The 15,224-nt window shown below is 56.2% G+C and overlaps 1 protein-coding gene across 2 annotated transcripts; it reads left to right on the top strand.

Annotated features, from left to right (window-relative positions):
• The first annotated feature begins 172 nt into the window (after positions 1–172).
• On the top strand, positions 173–15,224 carry MAN2B1 (mannosidase alpha class 2B member 1). 2 transcript variants are annotated; one of them, XM_034657833.1, is made up of 24 exons: positions 173–403; positions 1,133–1,235; positions 1,411–1,584; positions 1,950–2,143; positions 2,771–2,903; positions 3,150–3,295; positions 4,163–4,279; positions 6,631–6,713; positions 6,797–6,917; positions 6,999–7,077; positions 7,261–7,370; positions 7,645–7,752; positions 8,066–8,182; positions 9,256–9,429; positions 10,495–10,592; positions 10,675–10,792; positions 12,203–12,321; positions 12,412–12,513; positions 12,689–12,776; positions 12,953–13,033; positions 13,451–13,678; positions 14,194–14,346; positions 14,453–14,555; positions 15,021–15,224. In XM_034657833.1, exons 1-24 carry the CDS (start codon positions 239–241, stop codon positions 15,128–15,130), a joined length of 3,024 nt encoding a protein of 1,007 aa, XP_034513724.1. In that variant the 5' UTR covers positions 173–238; the 3' UTR covers positions 15,131–15,224. The 2 variants fall into 2 exon arrangements, with proteins under 2 accessions (XP_034513724.1, XP_034513723.1); XM_034657832.1 differs by having other exon boundaries at positions 6,628–6,713.

Genomic DNA, 15,224 nt, shown 5'->3' with positions numbered 1-15,224 from the left:
CGCGAGGGTGGGACACGCCCGACGCCTCCCTACACTCCTCGTGTCCCCAGGGGTAGCCAGAGCTGAAGCCTCATTCCCGTGACTTGCCCGGAAGCACCCTAGCCCCGCCCCCGCCAGCAACCATTGGCTAGGTCGGGTTCTGGGGGCGGGGCGTTTGCCCTGCCTTGGCCGGGCCCGGGAAGCCCCTGGAGGCGGCTGCGGCGGCGGTGGCGGCGGCGGCGCCGGCGGCTGCAGAGCCATGGGCGCCGACGCGCGGCCTGTAGGGGTCCGCGCTGGCGGTGGGGGCCGGGGCGCGGTAAGGTCCAGGACGACCTCCCGCGCCCTGCAGCCACCGATCCTGCCTCTCTCTTTCCTCTTTTTGTTGTTGGTGGCGGCGCCCGGCGCTCGGGCCGCGGGATACGAGGTGAGCGCGGCCCGGGAGCGGAAATGTACACAGGCTGAAGCGAAGCCCTGAGTAGGGTCCGGAGGTGTGGGTGGGTTTGTTCTGTGGGTGCCTAGAAATGGTTGTTAATATGACAGTGTGGTCTGAAGGCATGCTTGCGTCACTGAAAGGTCTGGCGGTGTGAGTCTGAGAATAGGGCTCTCTGCACCTGCCTCCTTCCTTCTGTGGGTCGGCTTGGCTGGACTTTGCATGCACTAAGCTGTGTGATTGGACGTATGTGTGTATGTGGGGCCGGGGGGATTGCTTCAGAGCTGAGACTCTGGAGTCAGCCTGCCTGGAGTTCCAGTCTGGCTCCCTGACTGACTTCCTGGCTGTGTGACTTGGGGCAAGTCACTTAACCACTCTGATCCTCAGTGCTCTCATCTGAAAATGAGATAATATTGCCCCCCACCCGCCAGGGTGGCTGCTTGCTATTTACAAATGCCTAATAAACATTTGCTACTACTATTACTATTACTATTTCCCCAGGGTGTGAATGAGAGATGCCCTGAGGGGTTGCGTCAAGAGGGAGTTGTATCTGTATGCCCAGCTCTGCGGGTGTCCTCCCTGGAAGGGCCTGGCCCCATTTCTCTGAGTCACTCACCTCTTGATCAAGACTTATCTTGTGCCCCCAGCCCCACCCCGTACCCCAACCTGCTTCTTAACCTCGGGGTAACTGACAGGATGTGTGTATTTGGGGTCCCTGTGCAGACGTGCCCTGTGGTACATCCAGACATGCTCAACGTGCACCTGGTGGCCCACACACATGACGACGTAGGCTGGCTCAAGACTGTGGACCAGTACTTTTATGGCAGTGAGTAGAGCGTGGGGACTTCCCCCTGGGGTTCCCGTGGCCCCTTTGAGCCCTTCAGATCCTTTCTGGGTCCTGGACATTGGGAGGGGGGACATTGCCCAGCTTGGGCTCCTGTGTCTAAGAATGTCTGCCCTTGGCTCATCTGTCCCTAACTGCGTGATCCCTGTGCCCACAGTCCAGAATGACGTCCAGCACGCAGGCGTGCAGTACATCCTAGACTCTGTCATCTCTTCCCTGCTGGTGGAGCCCACCCGCCGGTTCATCTATGTGGAGATTGCCTTCTTCTCCCGTTGGTGGCACCAGCAGACAAATGCAACACAGGAAGTTGTGCGGGACCTGGTGCGCCAGGGTGAGGCTGCCCGAAGGAAGTGAAAAGAGGAAGCCCAGCTCAGCTCTGTTACTGATCCTCCAGCTTCTGAGATTTTATCATGTCCTGTGCAGCCCATATGTCCATATAGCGCCGCCTGCCTGGAATTTCTCTTTATTTGTAGAACTCCTATGCATCCCGCAGGGTCCCACCTCCAAGGGATCCTCAGGGAAGCCTGCCAGGCAGGGGGCCCTCTGTTCCGAATCTGGCTACACTGGCCTGGGAGTGACCCCTCTTCTCCCTCCAGGCCTAAGTTTGCAGGCAGGCCATCTTATCCCCTGCATTGCCACCCCTGGCCCCAGTCCTGGCCCTGACAGTTGACCCAGACTTTGCCCTTCCCGGCACAGGACGCCTGGAGTTTGCCAACGGTGGCTGGGTGATGAATGATGAGGCAGCCACCCACTACGGAGCCATCATAGACCAGATGACGCTTGGGTTGCGCTTTCTAGAAAACACGTTTGGCAAAGATGGACGCCCCCGTGTGGCCTGGCACATTGACCCCTTTGGTCACTCTCGGGAGCAGGCCTCGCTGTTCGCACAGGTGATTTCCCAACCTCACTCCTAGCTCTGACTCCTCCCTTGGCCACTCAAGCCCCACCCTTCCCTGGAAGCTCACCTGGATGAGGCCCTGTCCCCTGGCCCTCTGGCCTCTTGAAGGCCCTGCCCTTTGGGTGAGGTATGAATCCCATTGCTGGCGCCTCCCAGGCCCCACCCCTGCCCCTCATTGGAGCTCTGGCCCCACCCCGTTTGCTCTGATCCCAGTTCTTCTCCAAAGCCAGGTGGCAGGTGGAGGCCTGCCCTATTCTTCATCTGGCTTCACAATCTTTGCCATGATGGCGTCCCCTTTCCATTCTCTGATTCCTTCCATTCTCAGGCTGCTTAAGGGGGAAAGCCTTGAGTCAGGCCCCTTTCCGAGCTGGGGAAGGTGAAGGTCTGTTCCAGCGTTGCACCCGCCCCTCCCAGCCCTCCCGCAGTGTCAACAGACCCTTTCCCAAGCTTCAGAATGAGCCAGAGCCCTTCCTGGTTCCAGATGTGCTTTTTCTAACTGTGCTCTGACCCACCCCTCCCACGCCAAGGGACTGGCAGTTGGTGGGGAGAGGGCTGGACACCTACTCTTCCTGCCCTCTCCTGCCCTCTGATCCCGGTCCTCATCCCTCCCCACCTCCAGATGGGCTTTGATGGCTTCTTCTTCGGGCGGTTGGATTATCAAGATAAGAGTGTGCGGAAGGAGAAGCAACAGATGGAGCAGGTTTGGCGGGCCAGCGCCAGCCTGGAGCCCCCAGTGGCTGACCTCTTTACCAGTAAGGGGGTGCGGTGGGGGTAGGACTGGCCTCAGGGGCATGAGACCTGGGACCACACTCAGAGGGCCCTCGGTTTGCTTTTATCTTCTGTTGTCATTGCCCTGAAACTCTTAATTATTTACAAACAAGACCCAGCATTTGCACTTTGCACTGGGCCCTGCAAATTCTGAGGTCCCTCCTGGGTGGGGCGTGGCAGGATTTGACCCCAGGGCACGTCTGGGGCGCTGAGCCTGGTGTGGCATGCAGGTGTGCTCCCCAATAATTACAACCCACCGGAGAAACTGTGCTGGGACACGCTGTGTGCTGACAAGCCCTTTGTGGAGGACCCGCGCAGCCCCGAGTACAATGCCAAGGAGCTGGTCGATTACTTCCTGCAGTTGGCCACTGCCCAGGTAACCCTACTGCGCAGAGCCCATGAGACTCGTGTTCATAATGCACTGGGCCCTTTCCATGGCGCGGGCGTTCCTAACACCTCCTCATCACCCTCGGACGAAAGTAACGTTCCATTCACCATCCATGCTCCCTGCCCTATTTGTGTGCATTTCTGATTCGAAGACTGCAGACAACCTTTGCTGGCCCACATGCTCTCCAAGGGCATGAGACAGCACGGAGCAGTGCCCCAGTACCCTCCTCGGGGCCCAAGAGGAGTACGCCACAGCGTGAGGCTGTTTTCACACGTGTCCCTATGCTCCCACGTGACCCACTTCCACTCCCTCCTCCACTTTTTTATGTGCACCCACACTTGTTTTTTTAAAGATCTATTTATTTATTTTATTATTATTTTTGTAAAGATTTTATTTGAGAGGGAGAGAGAGAGAGAGTGAGTGACACAAGCAGGGGTGGAGGGGAGGAGGGAGAGGGAGAAACAGACTCCCTGGTGAGCAGGGAGCCCGCTGCGGGGCTCAATCCCAGGACCCTGGGATCATGACCTGAGCTGAAGGCGGACGCTTAACCGACTAAGCCACCCAGGCGCCCCATATTTATTTATTTTAGAGAGAGCTTGAGCGAGCAGGGGGAGGGGGGAGGGAGAGAGAGAATCCTCAAGCAGACTCCCAGCTGAGCATGGGGCCTGACATGGGGCTCGATTCCAGGACCCTGAGATCATGACCTGAGGCAAAACCAAGAGTTAGATGCTTACCCAGCAGAGCCAGCCAGGTGCCGCGCGCCCCCAGTCTTGACCACATATACCCCACGACACAGCTGTACACAGGGCTGGTCCAGCACACCCTGGCCTGAGGAACTCTCCATCCCACCTGTAGGGCCGGTACTACCGCACCAACCACACCATAATGACCATGGGCTCAGACTTCCAGTATGAGAATGCCAACATGTGGTTCAAGAACCTTGACCGGCTCATCCAGCTGGTCAACGCCCAGGTAAGTGTGCCAGCTTGCGGGCGTGAGTGTGCTTGGATCCCTGGCCCTTGGGTCACATGCATCGCAATGGATGCTCTCTTAGTTTTCTATGGCTTCTATAACAAATGACCGACAAACGTAGTGGCTGAAAACAATGGAAATACATTATCTTACAGTTTTGTAGGCCAGAAGTCGGACACAGTTCTCACTGGGTTAAAAATCAAGATGTCAGTGGGGCTGGGTTCCTTCTGGAAGCTCTTGGGGAAAGTGTTCTTGCCTTGTCCAACTTCTAGAGGCCTCCTTCATTCCTTGAGTCATAGCCCCCCATCTTGCGAGCCAGCCACGCAGCAGCTCTCTGCCCCTGCATCTGTCATCACATCTCTTTCTTACTCTCACTCCCTCTTTCCTCTTCCACTTTTTTTAAAAAAAATTTATTTATTTGGAGAGAGAGAGTGTGTGTGCTAGCACGGGGGGTGGGGAGAGGGAGAGGGAGAGAGAGAATCTCAAGCAGACTCCACACTAAGCCTGGAGCCAGATGTGAGGCTGATCTCAGGCCGCTGAGATCATGACCTGAGCCGAAATCAAGGGTCAGATGCTTCACCGACTGAGCCACCCAGGCGCCCCCTCCCTCTTCCACATTTAAAGATACATGACAACATTGGGCCCTACAGATCATCCAGGATAATCTATTTTAAGGTCAGTCGATCAGCAACCTGAACTCCATTTGCAGCCTTAATTTCCCATTGCCGTGTAACCTCACAGGTTCTGGGAATCAGGACTCAGACATCCTTGGGCCTCTCGCATCTGAAATGCCCTTCCCATCGGTTCTGTCCTCAGGGCTGTCTACAGGCAGTCTCCACATGCTCACCCTTCCACTTGCTCCCGGCACCGCTGTTTTACCCGAACACCCTCAGGAACATCACCAAGGGCCTTCCAAAAGACATTTCCCAGTCCTCCCCATGACCCTGAGGAGCCCTGGACACCGTGATCACTTTCTTCTGTAAATAACATGGTCCTGAGCCGCCACAGGTTTTCTCCTGCCCCTGCCCTCTCCGCCCACTCCATTCTACTGGAAATAGAGTCCCTTACTTCAGATCTGTAGCTTGCCACTTAGTAGCTCTGTGACCCTGAGAAATCTTAAGCGCTCTGCCTTAGTTTTCTTATCTAAAATGGGCATAATGGTGGCTCCCACCTGATAAGGCTGTCAGGGTTTCATGAGTTCATTTACACAGGTCAGTAGAACAGGGCCAGGTAAATGATCAGCATTACGGTGGTTGCCTGTTGCTGTTATTTGGGGCTGAACACCTTTGGCTTCTCCTTTAACACCCAAGCTGCAGTGTTTCCTCCCCCAGGAAGACTTCACCAAACGCAGGTGGAGCTCTTGCCTTTTCCTCTGTGTACACACAGTCCCCACAAATACCTGTGAGGCCACAACCAGGCTGATTGTAACAAACTATCTTCAATATCTGTCCTCCACTTGGCTGTGGATTCCAGGAGAGTGGGGCTGGCCTCTGCTTCTAGATTGTGTCTGAAGTCCTGAGCGTATTGATGCAAGTGATTGCTGAGTGAATCCTCTGTGCGTGTGTGTAACTACGTATGTGACTGTGTGTGCAGGGTAGACATGTGGATGCACATAAAGGCCTGTAGTCCCATTCACTTCATTCACTCAAGTGTTTAGTGGGCACCTACTGTGTACCAGGCACTGGGTTCACAACACAAGCAGAGCAAACACCTTTATCTTCACAGAGGAGGTCACCTTCTTGTCCCTCCCTCGGCTGAAGGTGAACCTCCATGCATTCTAACAATGGTGTCATTGAGCGATACCCTGACAGTGCTGAGAAATGAGTCCTCCTGCCCTATGTCATACTTAGTTTTTCCACAGAAAAACTTTTTTTAAGTATTTATTTATTTATTTAGAGAGGGGGGACGAGCGGGGGAGGGACAGAGGGAGAGAGAATCTCAAGCAGACTCCTTGCTGAACACAGAGCCCCAGGCAGGGCCGATCTTATGACCCTGAGATCATGACCTGAGCTCAAATCAAGAGTCCCATGCTTAACCAACTGAGCCACCCAGGCGCCCCCACAAAAAATTTTTAATCATAAAACTGGAATTAAAAAAATAGTTCAGTAAAGATTTCAGGTTTATTCTCTCATGGGTGGAATTCTTTCCGTGCTGGTAATACCGAGCTGCTGCCAAAACTCCGTCTCACACGCTGGGCCGTTGGCTTGCGCTGCAAATGTGTGCTGAGAGAAGCTGAAACCACCGCATGCATGAAGGTGCACACGTGTGTGAGGATGTGTGTGCACACCTGTGGGCCCCCTGGGAAGGTGCGGACTCCCGAGGGCTCACACACGGACACCTCCCCCCAGCAGCAGGCCAACGGGAGCCGCGTCAATGTTCTCTACTCCACTCCCGCCTGTTACCTCTGGGAGCTGAACAAGGCCAACCTCACCTGGTATTTGGGGGGAAATGGGAGCTTGGGGGGGCTGGCCTGCCCTTTGGGTCGTGACCCTGCCCTCAATGCCTCTGCCGCTGCAGGTCTGTAAAACAGGATGACTTCTTTCCCTACGCCGACGGCCCCCACAAGTTCTGGACTGGCTACTTTTCCAGCCGGCCGGCCCTCAAACGCTACGAGCGCCTCAGCTACAACTTTCTGCAGGTGAGTTGGCGCTAGGCTCAAGGGGGCGCCCAGGGGTCTCCACAGGTCCCGGGCCCCAACACACCCCCCTCTGTCCTCCAGGTGTGCAACCAGCTGGAGGCACTGGCGGGTCCGGCGGCCAACGTGGGACCCTATGGCTCAGGAGACAGTGCACCCCTCAGTAGGTGTTGAGATGATGAGGGGACGGGAGTGTGTCTGAAGCTGGACACCAGACCCTTGGCCACCCCATCGAGTCCCTTCCCCACTGGGGACCCTGCCCTCCCACACATGGCCTTTCCTGTTTCCTTGGGGTCTGGACTGAGAGTCCTGCAGAGACCCCACCCGCTTCACCGTGTGCCTGCAGATGAGGCGATGGCGGTGCTCCAGCACCACGACGCCGTCAGCGGCACCTCCCGGCAGCACGTGGCCAATGACTACGCGCGCCAGCTTGCAGCAGGCTGGGGGCCCTGCGAGGTGCGCGGGTCGGGCCAGGGAAGGGGCGGAGCCTGGGAGAGGCCTGTATAGAAAGGGCTCAGACCGGAGGAGGCGTGGTCAAGAGTGGGGTGGAGTCTAGAAGTGCCCGTGTGGGGAAGAGCCTGGGATGGGAGAGGCGGAGACAGGAATGGGGCGGGGCCTATAAGCACTCGTGGGCGGGGACAGGCAAGGGGCGGGGTCCGGGAGGGGACACGGAGGAGACCTGGGTGGGCCTCCAGAGCCGACCTATGGACCTTTACGCTCCCTCCCACAGGTTCTCCTGAGCAATGCGCTGGCGCGGCTCAGCGGCTCCAAGGAGGACTTCACGTACTGCCGCGACCTCAACATCAGTGTCTGTCCACTTAGCCAGACGGCAAAGAGCGTGAGCCGGGCTCGGGATGGAGGGGCGGGGCCGGGAGGCAGGTGGGTGGGACGGCACTAGAAACTGAAGACACCGGGGGGCGGGGCCCGGCGGAGGCGGGGCTCGGGAAGAGGGGCTCTTGAGGTACCTGCGGGTTGTGAAATTGGTTGGGAGGATCCGTCTGCGGCACAATCACTTGGGGAGCAGTGAAGCTGGGGTAGGAGAGACCAAAGCACCCCATGGATCACGTAAGAACGTTGCCGCGCTTGGTGGGTGGGTTTCAAGAAGGCCTGCTATGACCCATGCCTGATCTGATCTGACCCTCCCACACCAGTTCCAGGTGACCATTTATAACCCTTTGGGGCGGAAAGTGGATTGGATGGTGCGGCTGCCAGTCAGCGAACACATTTTCGACGTGAGGGACCCGAACGGCACAATTGTGCCCAGCGATGTAAGCCCTTTCGACAAATATTTCTCCTATGAGTACCACCCCCCATGATTATCTCTTGCCTTGGACACCTCCTCCTGGGGATTTCATCTCCCCCACCTCACCCCACCCCATGGACATATCTCCCTCCTTGGATACCTCCCTCTCTCGGGTAACTCTTTCATGAATATCTCTCCCCTCATCAATACCTTGTGCCTAGTATTTCTTTTTCTTTTTCCGCCCCTTAACATCATAACCCCTTGGAAACAACCGCTCCCCCTACTCCCCTCACCCCCCTGCCCCGCCTCTTGGGCAATCTCTCCTTTTTAATGTCTCATCATGAATTTTTAAAAAATATTTTATTTTTTGAGATTCTATTTTTTTTTAAAGTAATCTCCACATCAGGTGTGGGGCTCCAACTTACAACACTGGGATTGAGTGGCAGGCTCTACCGACTGATCCAGCCAGGCACCCCAAATTTTATTTTTTTATTTTTAATTTTTTTTTTAAGTAGGCTCCACACCCANTTTTTTAAAGATTTTATTTATTTATTTGACAGAGATAGAGACAGCCAGCGAGAGAGGGAGCACAAGCAGGGGGAGTGGGAGAAGAAGCAGGCTCATAGCAGAGGAGCCTGATGTGGGGCTCGGATCCCATAACGCCGGGATCACGCCCTGAGCTGAAGGCAGACGCTTAACCGCTGTGCCACCCAGGCGCCCCTATTTTTAATTTTTTTTACTTTATTTCCCTCATCCTAGAAGGCCTCTACCTATGAATCTCTTCCTCCCCCTCCCTGCCCCAGAACCTGCCTTTCCCTCATTTCTCTGCTTCAAGGATTTCCTTCCCCACTTACTCCCTCATTTCCCCTTCTCCCACAGTCTCTGCAGCCCCTAAGTGGTTTTTTCCCCCCACTTTATGAATTTTCTCTGTAAACTTTAATTCGGAATTTGACACCTCATCCTCCCTGGCCAACACCTGTATTTCTTCTCCCCATCCGGGGCTCATTCCTGTCTTGGAGTTTGACCCGTCCCTTTATGTATAGCTCAGTATGTGTACTCACAGCCTCTTGACTCAGTTTCCCTCTTCCCTTACCCAAGGTGGTGATAGCTCCTAGCTCAGACATTTCGGAGCTGCTTTTCTCGGCCTCAGTGCCTGCCCTGGGCTTCAGCATCTACTCAGTAACCCAGGTGCCTGGCCGGAGCTCCCATGCCCACAACCGCCACCCCAGATCACAGAAGTCCTGGTCTCGTGTTTTGGCCATCCAAAATGAGGTGAGACTCCGTTCAGATGCCCTTCCCTTCTCCCGTGACAAATTTGAGGTGTCATGGTGAGCTGCATGGACTCTGGATCAGTGGGTCTTGGGTTCATGGTCTAGTCACCAGTCCCCCATTATGTGTCCTCCAGTAAGTGACCACCTCCCTTTGACCCTCAGTGTCATTTTCTGGGACCGTGAGGACACAGTGTAATCATGGGTGACACTGGACGGATATGTAAGGGCTGACGGTGGTAGGGGTTTGCAAATTAAATGAGGCAGGTCAGAGACTCAAGGGAGGGAGCCACGTGGCCCTGTGGGGTAAGAAGGATCCAGGCAAGCAGGGAGCAGCAGAAGCGAGAGCCCTCAGGCAGGAGGGTGCTGAGTGTTCCAGGAACCCCCTGGGGCTAAAGGAGCAGGTGTTGGGTGACAGGTTGGACTCTGCATGACTTAGAGGGCCAAAGGGAAAGACTTTGGCTTTTACTTCGAAGGAGCCATGTCAGGAACAGGGCTGCATTAAGCCTGTAATGGGCCCTAGCACTTTTGCCTTTGTGGGTCCCTTTTTCCATTAGAAAAAAAAATTTTTTTTTTAAATTGTATTTCATGAGCAGGTGGTTGTAAAAGATGAGTATAATAAATTCATTATTATTACATTTAAGTTTTCTTCTGATTCTAAAAGAAATTAAAAATTTACATATTTCCATTGGCCCCTAAAATCTCCTGGGCAACCGTTATGATTCCTTTGTCAAATGCGCGAGTCAACCCTGGGTTCAAGAGGACTGGCTAGGATGGTACTTAGGGTGTCACTGGCGCCCCCTGGTGGCCGCGGGGAGAACCGACGGGAAGCGAGCCTGTAAGCGGTCGGCTGCACTAGTCCCAGAAGGCCATGGAAATGGTGAGAAGTGGTCAGATGAGGAGAAGGTGGAAGGTAGAGGTGTTAGGATTTGTTAATAGGGCCAGGTGTGAGGAGAGAGAGAGAAGAGGGGAGGGTAGCTTCTGGGTTTTCTCCTGAACCCCAGGAAGAATGAAGCTGCCCTTGGCTGAGATGATGGTTATTAACGTCTGTCTGCCCTTTTCTACCCAGTACCTCCGGGCTAGGTTTGACCCTGACACGGGACTCCTGGTGGAGTTGGAGAACCTGGACCAAAACCTCCTGCTGCCTGTTCGCCAAGCCTTCTACTGGTGAGGGGGGACCACCAGGCCAGGGAGGGGATGTAAGTAGACCTGGGGTCACTTACAGGACTGTCTCCTGCCCTGGCCCCAGGTACAACGCCAGTGTAGGTAACAACCTAAGCACCCAGGCCTCAGGTGCCTACATCTTCAGACCCGACCGCCAGGAACCATTGATCGTGAGCCACTGGGCTCAAACACGCGTGGTGAAGGTCTGGGGTCTTGAATGATGAGTGGGTTGGGGGAGGTGGGGAGCCTGGGAGGGTTGGTGAGCCATGTGTGGGTGGGGCGGGGGTGGGGTGGGGATTATATCTCTATCAGATAAGGGGGCTAAGACCTGAGGGGAATATTGAGAATCTTCCTACAGGGCTGATATTCACGGCTGGTTGAGTAACAGTCATTCCTTGGGAGCAAGTATGAAGGCCTTCACATCTGCTGTGGGTGTCAGGATTCTACTTGGCTTTTTTTTTTTTTATGTTATTTTTTTTTATTTATTTGACAGAGATAGAGACAGCCAGTGAGAGAGGGAACACAAGCAGGGGGAGTGGGAGAGGAAGAAACAGGCTCATAGCAGAGGAGCCTGATGTGGGGCTCGATCCCACAACGCCGGGATCACGCCCTGAGCCGAAGGCAGACGCTCAACCGCTGTGCTACCCAGGCGCCCCGTCTACTTAGCTTTTGAAACTGGGGGTGGGGTGTTCCCACTTGGCTTATGAATGGGGAGAACCAGGTGTAGCTGCTTGGAGAGTTCACCAAGGATCTGTGGTAGGAGGGGGTTGTATCTGAGAGTTCACACTTGGATCGGGCTTGGGTGATTCTCACTTAGGATGGATATCTGAGGGTGCATCTGGCTGAGAACAGGGGCTCACTCTTGTGGGGTTTCTCGGGGCCTCTCATTGACATTTCTTCTTAGGGTAGGGGTGAGGCAGGTAATGGCAAGATTCACATTTGACATGATTCCCCTTGAGGTGAACTTCTGCATATGTGGGTCACTGCATTAGGATATAGTTTTGCCTGCAGTAAGAGTTGCCAAAATTAACGGTGCCTAAAACAACACAGACGTTTCTTTGCATCTAACAGAAGGTCTGACTGGGCCATCCAGGGCAGGCAGAATGACTTCAGAGTCATCCAGGCCTCTTCTGTCTCACTGTTCTGCCTTCCTCAATAGTCAGCTTCTAGCTCATGGCCCAAGATGGCTGCTCAAGCTCCAGCCGTCATATTTGCATTTGAGCCACTGGGAGAGGGAAAGAAGCAAGGAACATTGCGTATACCTCTTTGACCATTTTCTGGTCACACGGCTACTGGTAGCCTCAGGGAAGATTGGACAATATAGTCTTTATGCCAGGTAGCCACTTGCCAAGCTAGAATCCTGTTCGAAGGAAGGAAGATGGGGTAATGGTGGGAAGCAAGCATATATGCTACACTCAAGAATTATGTGGTAACATCTGACATAGGAAGTGTGGGCATCACACCTAGGCAGGTGGGGGAGGTTCCCATGCTACGAGTGGGGCTGACCTGGCTGTAGGCCTTTGTGAGGTCTATAGCAGGGGTGGGTTTCCGCAGGGCTCGCCTGTGCGCAGGCGCAGGCTTAGACTTGCCCCCCCGCCCCCATGTGCCCGCAGACGCCCCTGGTGCAGGAGGTGTACCAGAACTTCTCAGCCTGGTGTTCCCAGGTGGTTCGCCTGTACCCAGGACGGCGGCACCTGGAGCTGGAGTGGACAGTGGGACCCATACCTGTGGGGTGAGTGGCACCCACTGGGACTTGGGGGGTGGGGGCAAGGGCAGAGTGGGATAAGTGAAGCTCATCGTCTTGCCATCCCCTCGGGTCCAGTGACGGCTGGGGGAAGGAGATCATCAGTCGCTTTGACGCTGTGCTGGAGACGAAGGGACTCTTCTACACAGACAGCAATGGCCGGGAGATCCTGGAGAGGAGGTGGGGTGACTGGGGGCAGCAAAGGGTGGTCCATGGTGTGTGGGGGCCCAGGCTTGTGGCGGCATCTGCTGGTCCTCTGAGTGTGGGAGGGAGGGGATGAAGGGGGAGTGAGGAATGGATAGACTGGGGAAGGGGAACTGGACCCCAGGCCTGACCAAACCCTCCCCCTCCCCAGGCGGGATTATCGACCCACTTGGAAGCTGAACCAGACTGAGCCGGTGGCAGGAAACTACTATCCAGTCAACAGCCGCATTTACATCAGGGTAACCCCCCATCCTGCTCCCCATTTCTTAGCACCCCTCCACAGAGTGGGGGGTCACCCTCATTCTTAGCATCTCTCAGCTGTCCTTGGTGGTCCCATCCCCTGTGGTGCCTGCCTGGGGGCCATAGCTGGCTGGCTATGGGGCCCCTCACTCTCCCCTCGCCCCCCCACCCCTAGGATGGCAAACTGCAGCTGACCGTGCTGACTGACCGCTCCCAGGGAGGCAGCAGCCTGAAGGATGGCTCTATAGAGCTCATGGTGAGTGGCCAGAGCCCTGTCTCAGCCAGTTCCCAGCCTGGCCCCCTACTGGACCTTGAAAGCCAGTTTCTGCTCTGTTCTCTGCTGGGTGCACCCCTCCATGTGTAGTCCCCAGTAAGCTGAGACCTCCATTCCTATGTGAAAAGTTTACTCCAAGCTTTTTGTCCAGTCCCTGCAACTCCCCGTCTCCTCCAGGCCCTGACTTGCCCTATCCCGTTAGATCCTTACCTCCCTCTGTCCTAGTCCCTTGCTAGGTTGGATCCCCACTTCTGCTGGCGGTCCCCTGCTAGAACTTTCTCCACATCCATTCTTCTCACTCTTTAGTTTCTCTTGAAATTTCCACAAGCCCTTACCCAAATTTCTGGCCCAGAAATCGGCCAGAGGGACTCCTCACCCTCTCCTGGCCATTCCCCACAGGTGCATCGAAGGCTTCTGAAAGACGATGAACGTGGAGTAGGGGAGCCGCTGCTGGAGGAGGGGTCAGGGGCGTGGGTGCGAGGGCGCCACCTCGTGCTACTGGACAAGGCTCAGACCGCGGCCACCGGACACCGGTTGCAGGCAGAGAAGGAGTTGCTGGCCCCGCAGGTGGTGCTGGCCCCCGGTGGCGGCGCCCCCTACCACCCGGGAGTGACCCCGCTTAAGCAGGTGAGCGGGGTGGGGCCGTCAGATAGAGAGGACCCCAGTGAACCGCGGAGGGTTTTCCTGGCCTTAGGGGGGACCCACTTTGCCCGTCCCTAACTCGTCCCGGGGAGGCTATAAGCTAGTCCCACCCCCTCAACTCGCCCCGTCGCCCGGCAGTCCCGCCTTGCTGAGTCCCATCCCTCCACGACTGGGTCTTGGCGCAGCCTCAGCCCCCCTCTCCCTCCCGCGGGCTCACCGGGCCCCACCACGTTGCCCCGTTCACTTCCCCACGCTGGGTCCCGCCCCCCTGAGCTTCATCCCCGCCGTATCTCCGTGGGTCTCAAGCCAGATCAGTTCTGCCCCTTCCGGGCTCGGACCCGCCCCTAGCCTGGCACCGCCCTTCCCTGGATCTGTCGCATCCTCTCATTGGCTTAGCCCTCCCCATTCCAGCCGATCCTCTTCCCTCCGCCCCTAAACCACGCCCCTTATATCAGAGCCCCGCCTCCTAACCACGCCTCGACCCCACGCCCTTTCTGCAGTTCTCCGGGCTCCGCCGGGAGCTCCCTCCCTCCGTACATCTTCTCACGCTGGCCCGCTGGGACAGGACAACGCTGCTGCTGCGCTTGGAGCACCAGTTTGCTGTAGGGGAGGGCTCTGGCAACCTGAGCTCCCCGGTGACCCTGGATTTGAGGGTGAGGAGGGCAGAAATGGGAAGGAGACAAGACAGAGAGAGAGAGAGAGGGGAGAGGGGAAACCCTGCTTTGTCCCCACTCAGCCGGGCCCATCCGCTGCCTACAGGACCTGTTTTCCACCTTCACCATCACGTACCTGCAGGAGACCACGCTGGCGGCCAACCAGCTCCGGGCCAGCGCCACCAGGCTCAAGTGGACACCAGACACGGGTGGGGGCCTGCCCCGGGAGCTGGGGGTTGTGCAGGAGGTGTGGGAATGTTGGCCAGGACCGGGATAGAGCTCTAGTGTCCGGGACAGTGTTCAGATCCAGGTTAGGGGTTTAAGGGTCTTCAGTGGGTCTAAGCAAACTAGCGCTGGGTCTTGAGGGTTGAGATGGGATTCCAAGTGTATCTAGTTCTGGGGAGAGGAGTGTGCCCATCACCCCTGGGGTTGGCATGATGGTCTTTAGAGTAGGGTTTGAGGGTGTGAGGGAGATGACCAGACACTGGGGTCAGATTTGGGGACCTGGGGATGGTATTCAGGGCCTGGGAGACAGTTTAAAACGGGTCTGGGAACAAGGCCCCAGGGACAGATTTGAGGGTATATGGCTGTGTGGAAGTTGAGGGGAAGGAGCACAAGGAGGGGGTAAGGCAGAGGAAATTTGCACCCCTCACTTCTCCCTTGCACCTCCCCAGGCCCCACAGCCCAGCCCTCTCCCCCTCGACTGGACCCTGCCGCCATCACGCTGCAGCCCATGGAAATCCGCACCTTCCTGGCCTTGGTCCAGTGGAAAGAGCATGGCTAGCCATGCCGGGGGCAGGCAAACTGCCCCCCTCCTCCTCCTGCTGCTGCCACCGACAAAAACCATTAAAATGCCACTACCAAGACAGGTGAAGGTG

Source organism: Ailuropoda melanoleuca, chromosome 4 (genome assembly GCF_002007445.2).
Source record: "Ailuropoda melanoleuca isolate Jingjing chromosome 4, ASM200744v2, whole genome shotgun sequence".
In the NCBI taxonomy this organism is placed as follows: Eukaryota; Metazoa; Chordata; class Mammalia; order Carnivora; family Ursidae; genus Ailuropoda; species Ailuropoda melanoleuca.
Note: the sequence above shows the minus strand (reverse complement) of the source record. Positions and strands in the feature narration are given on the sequence as shown.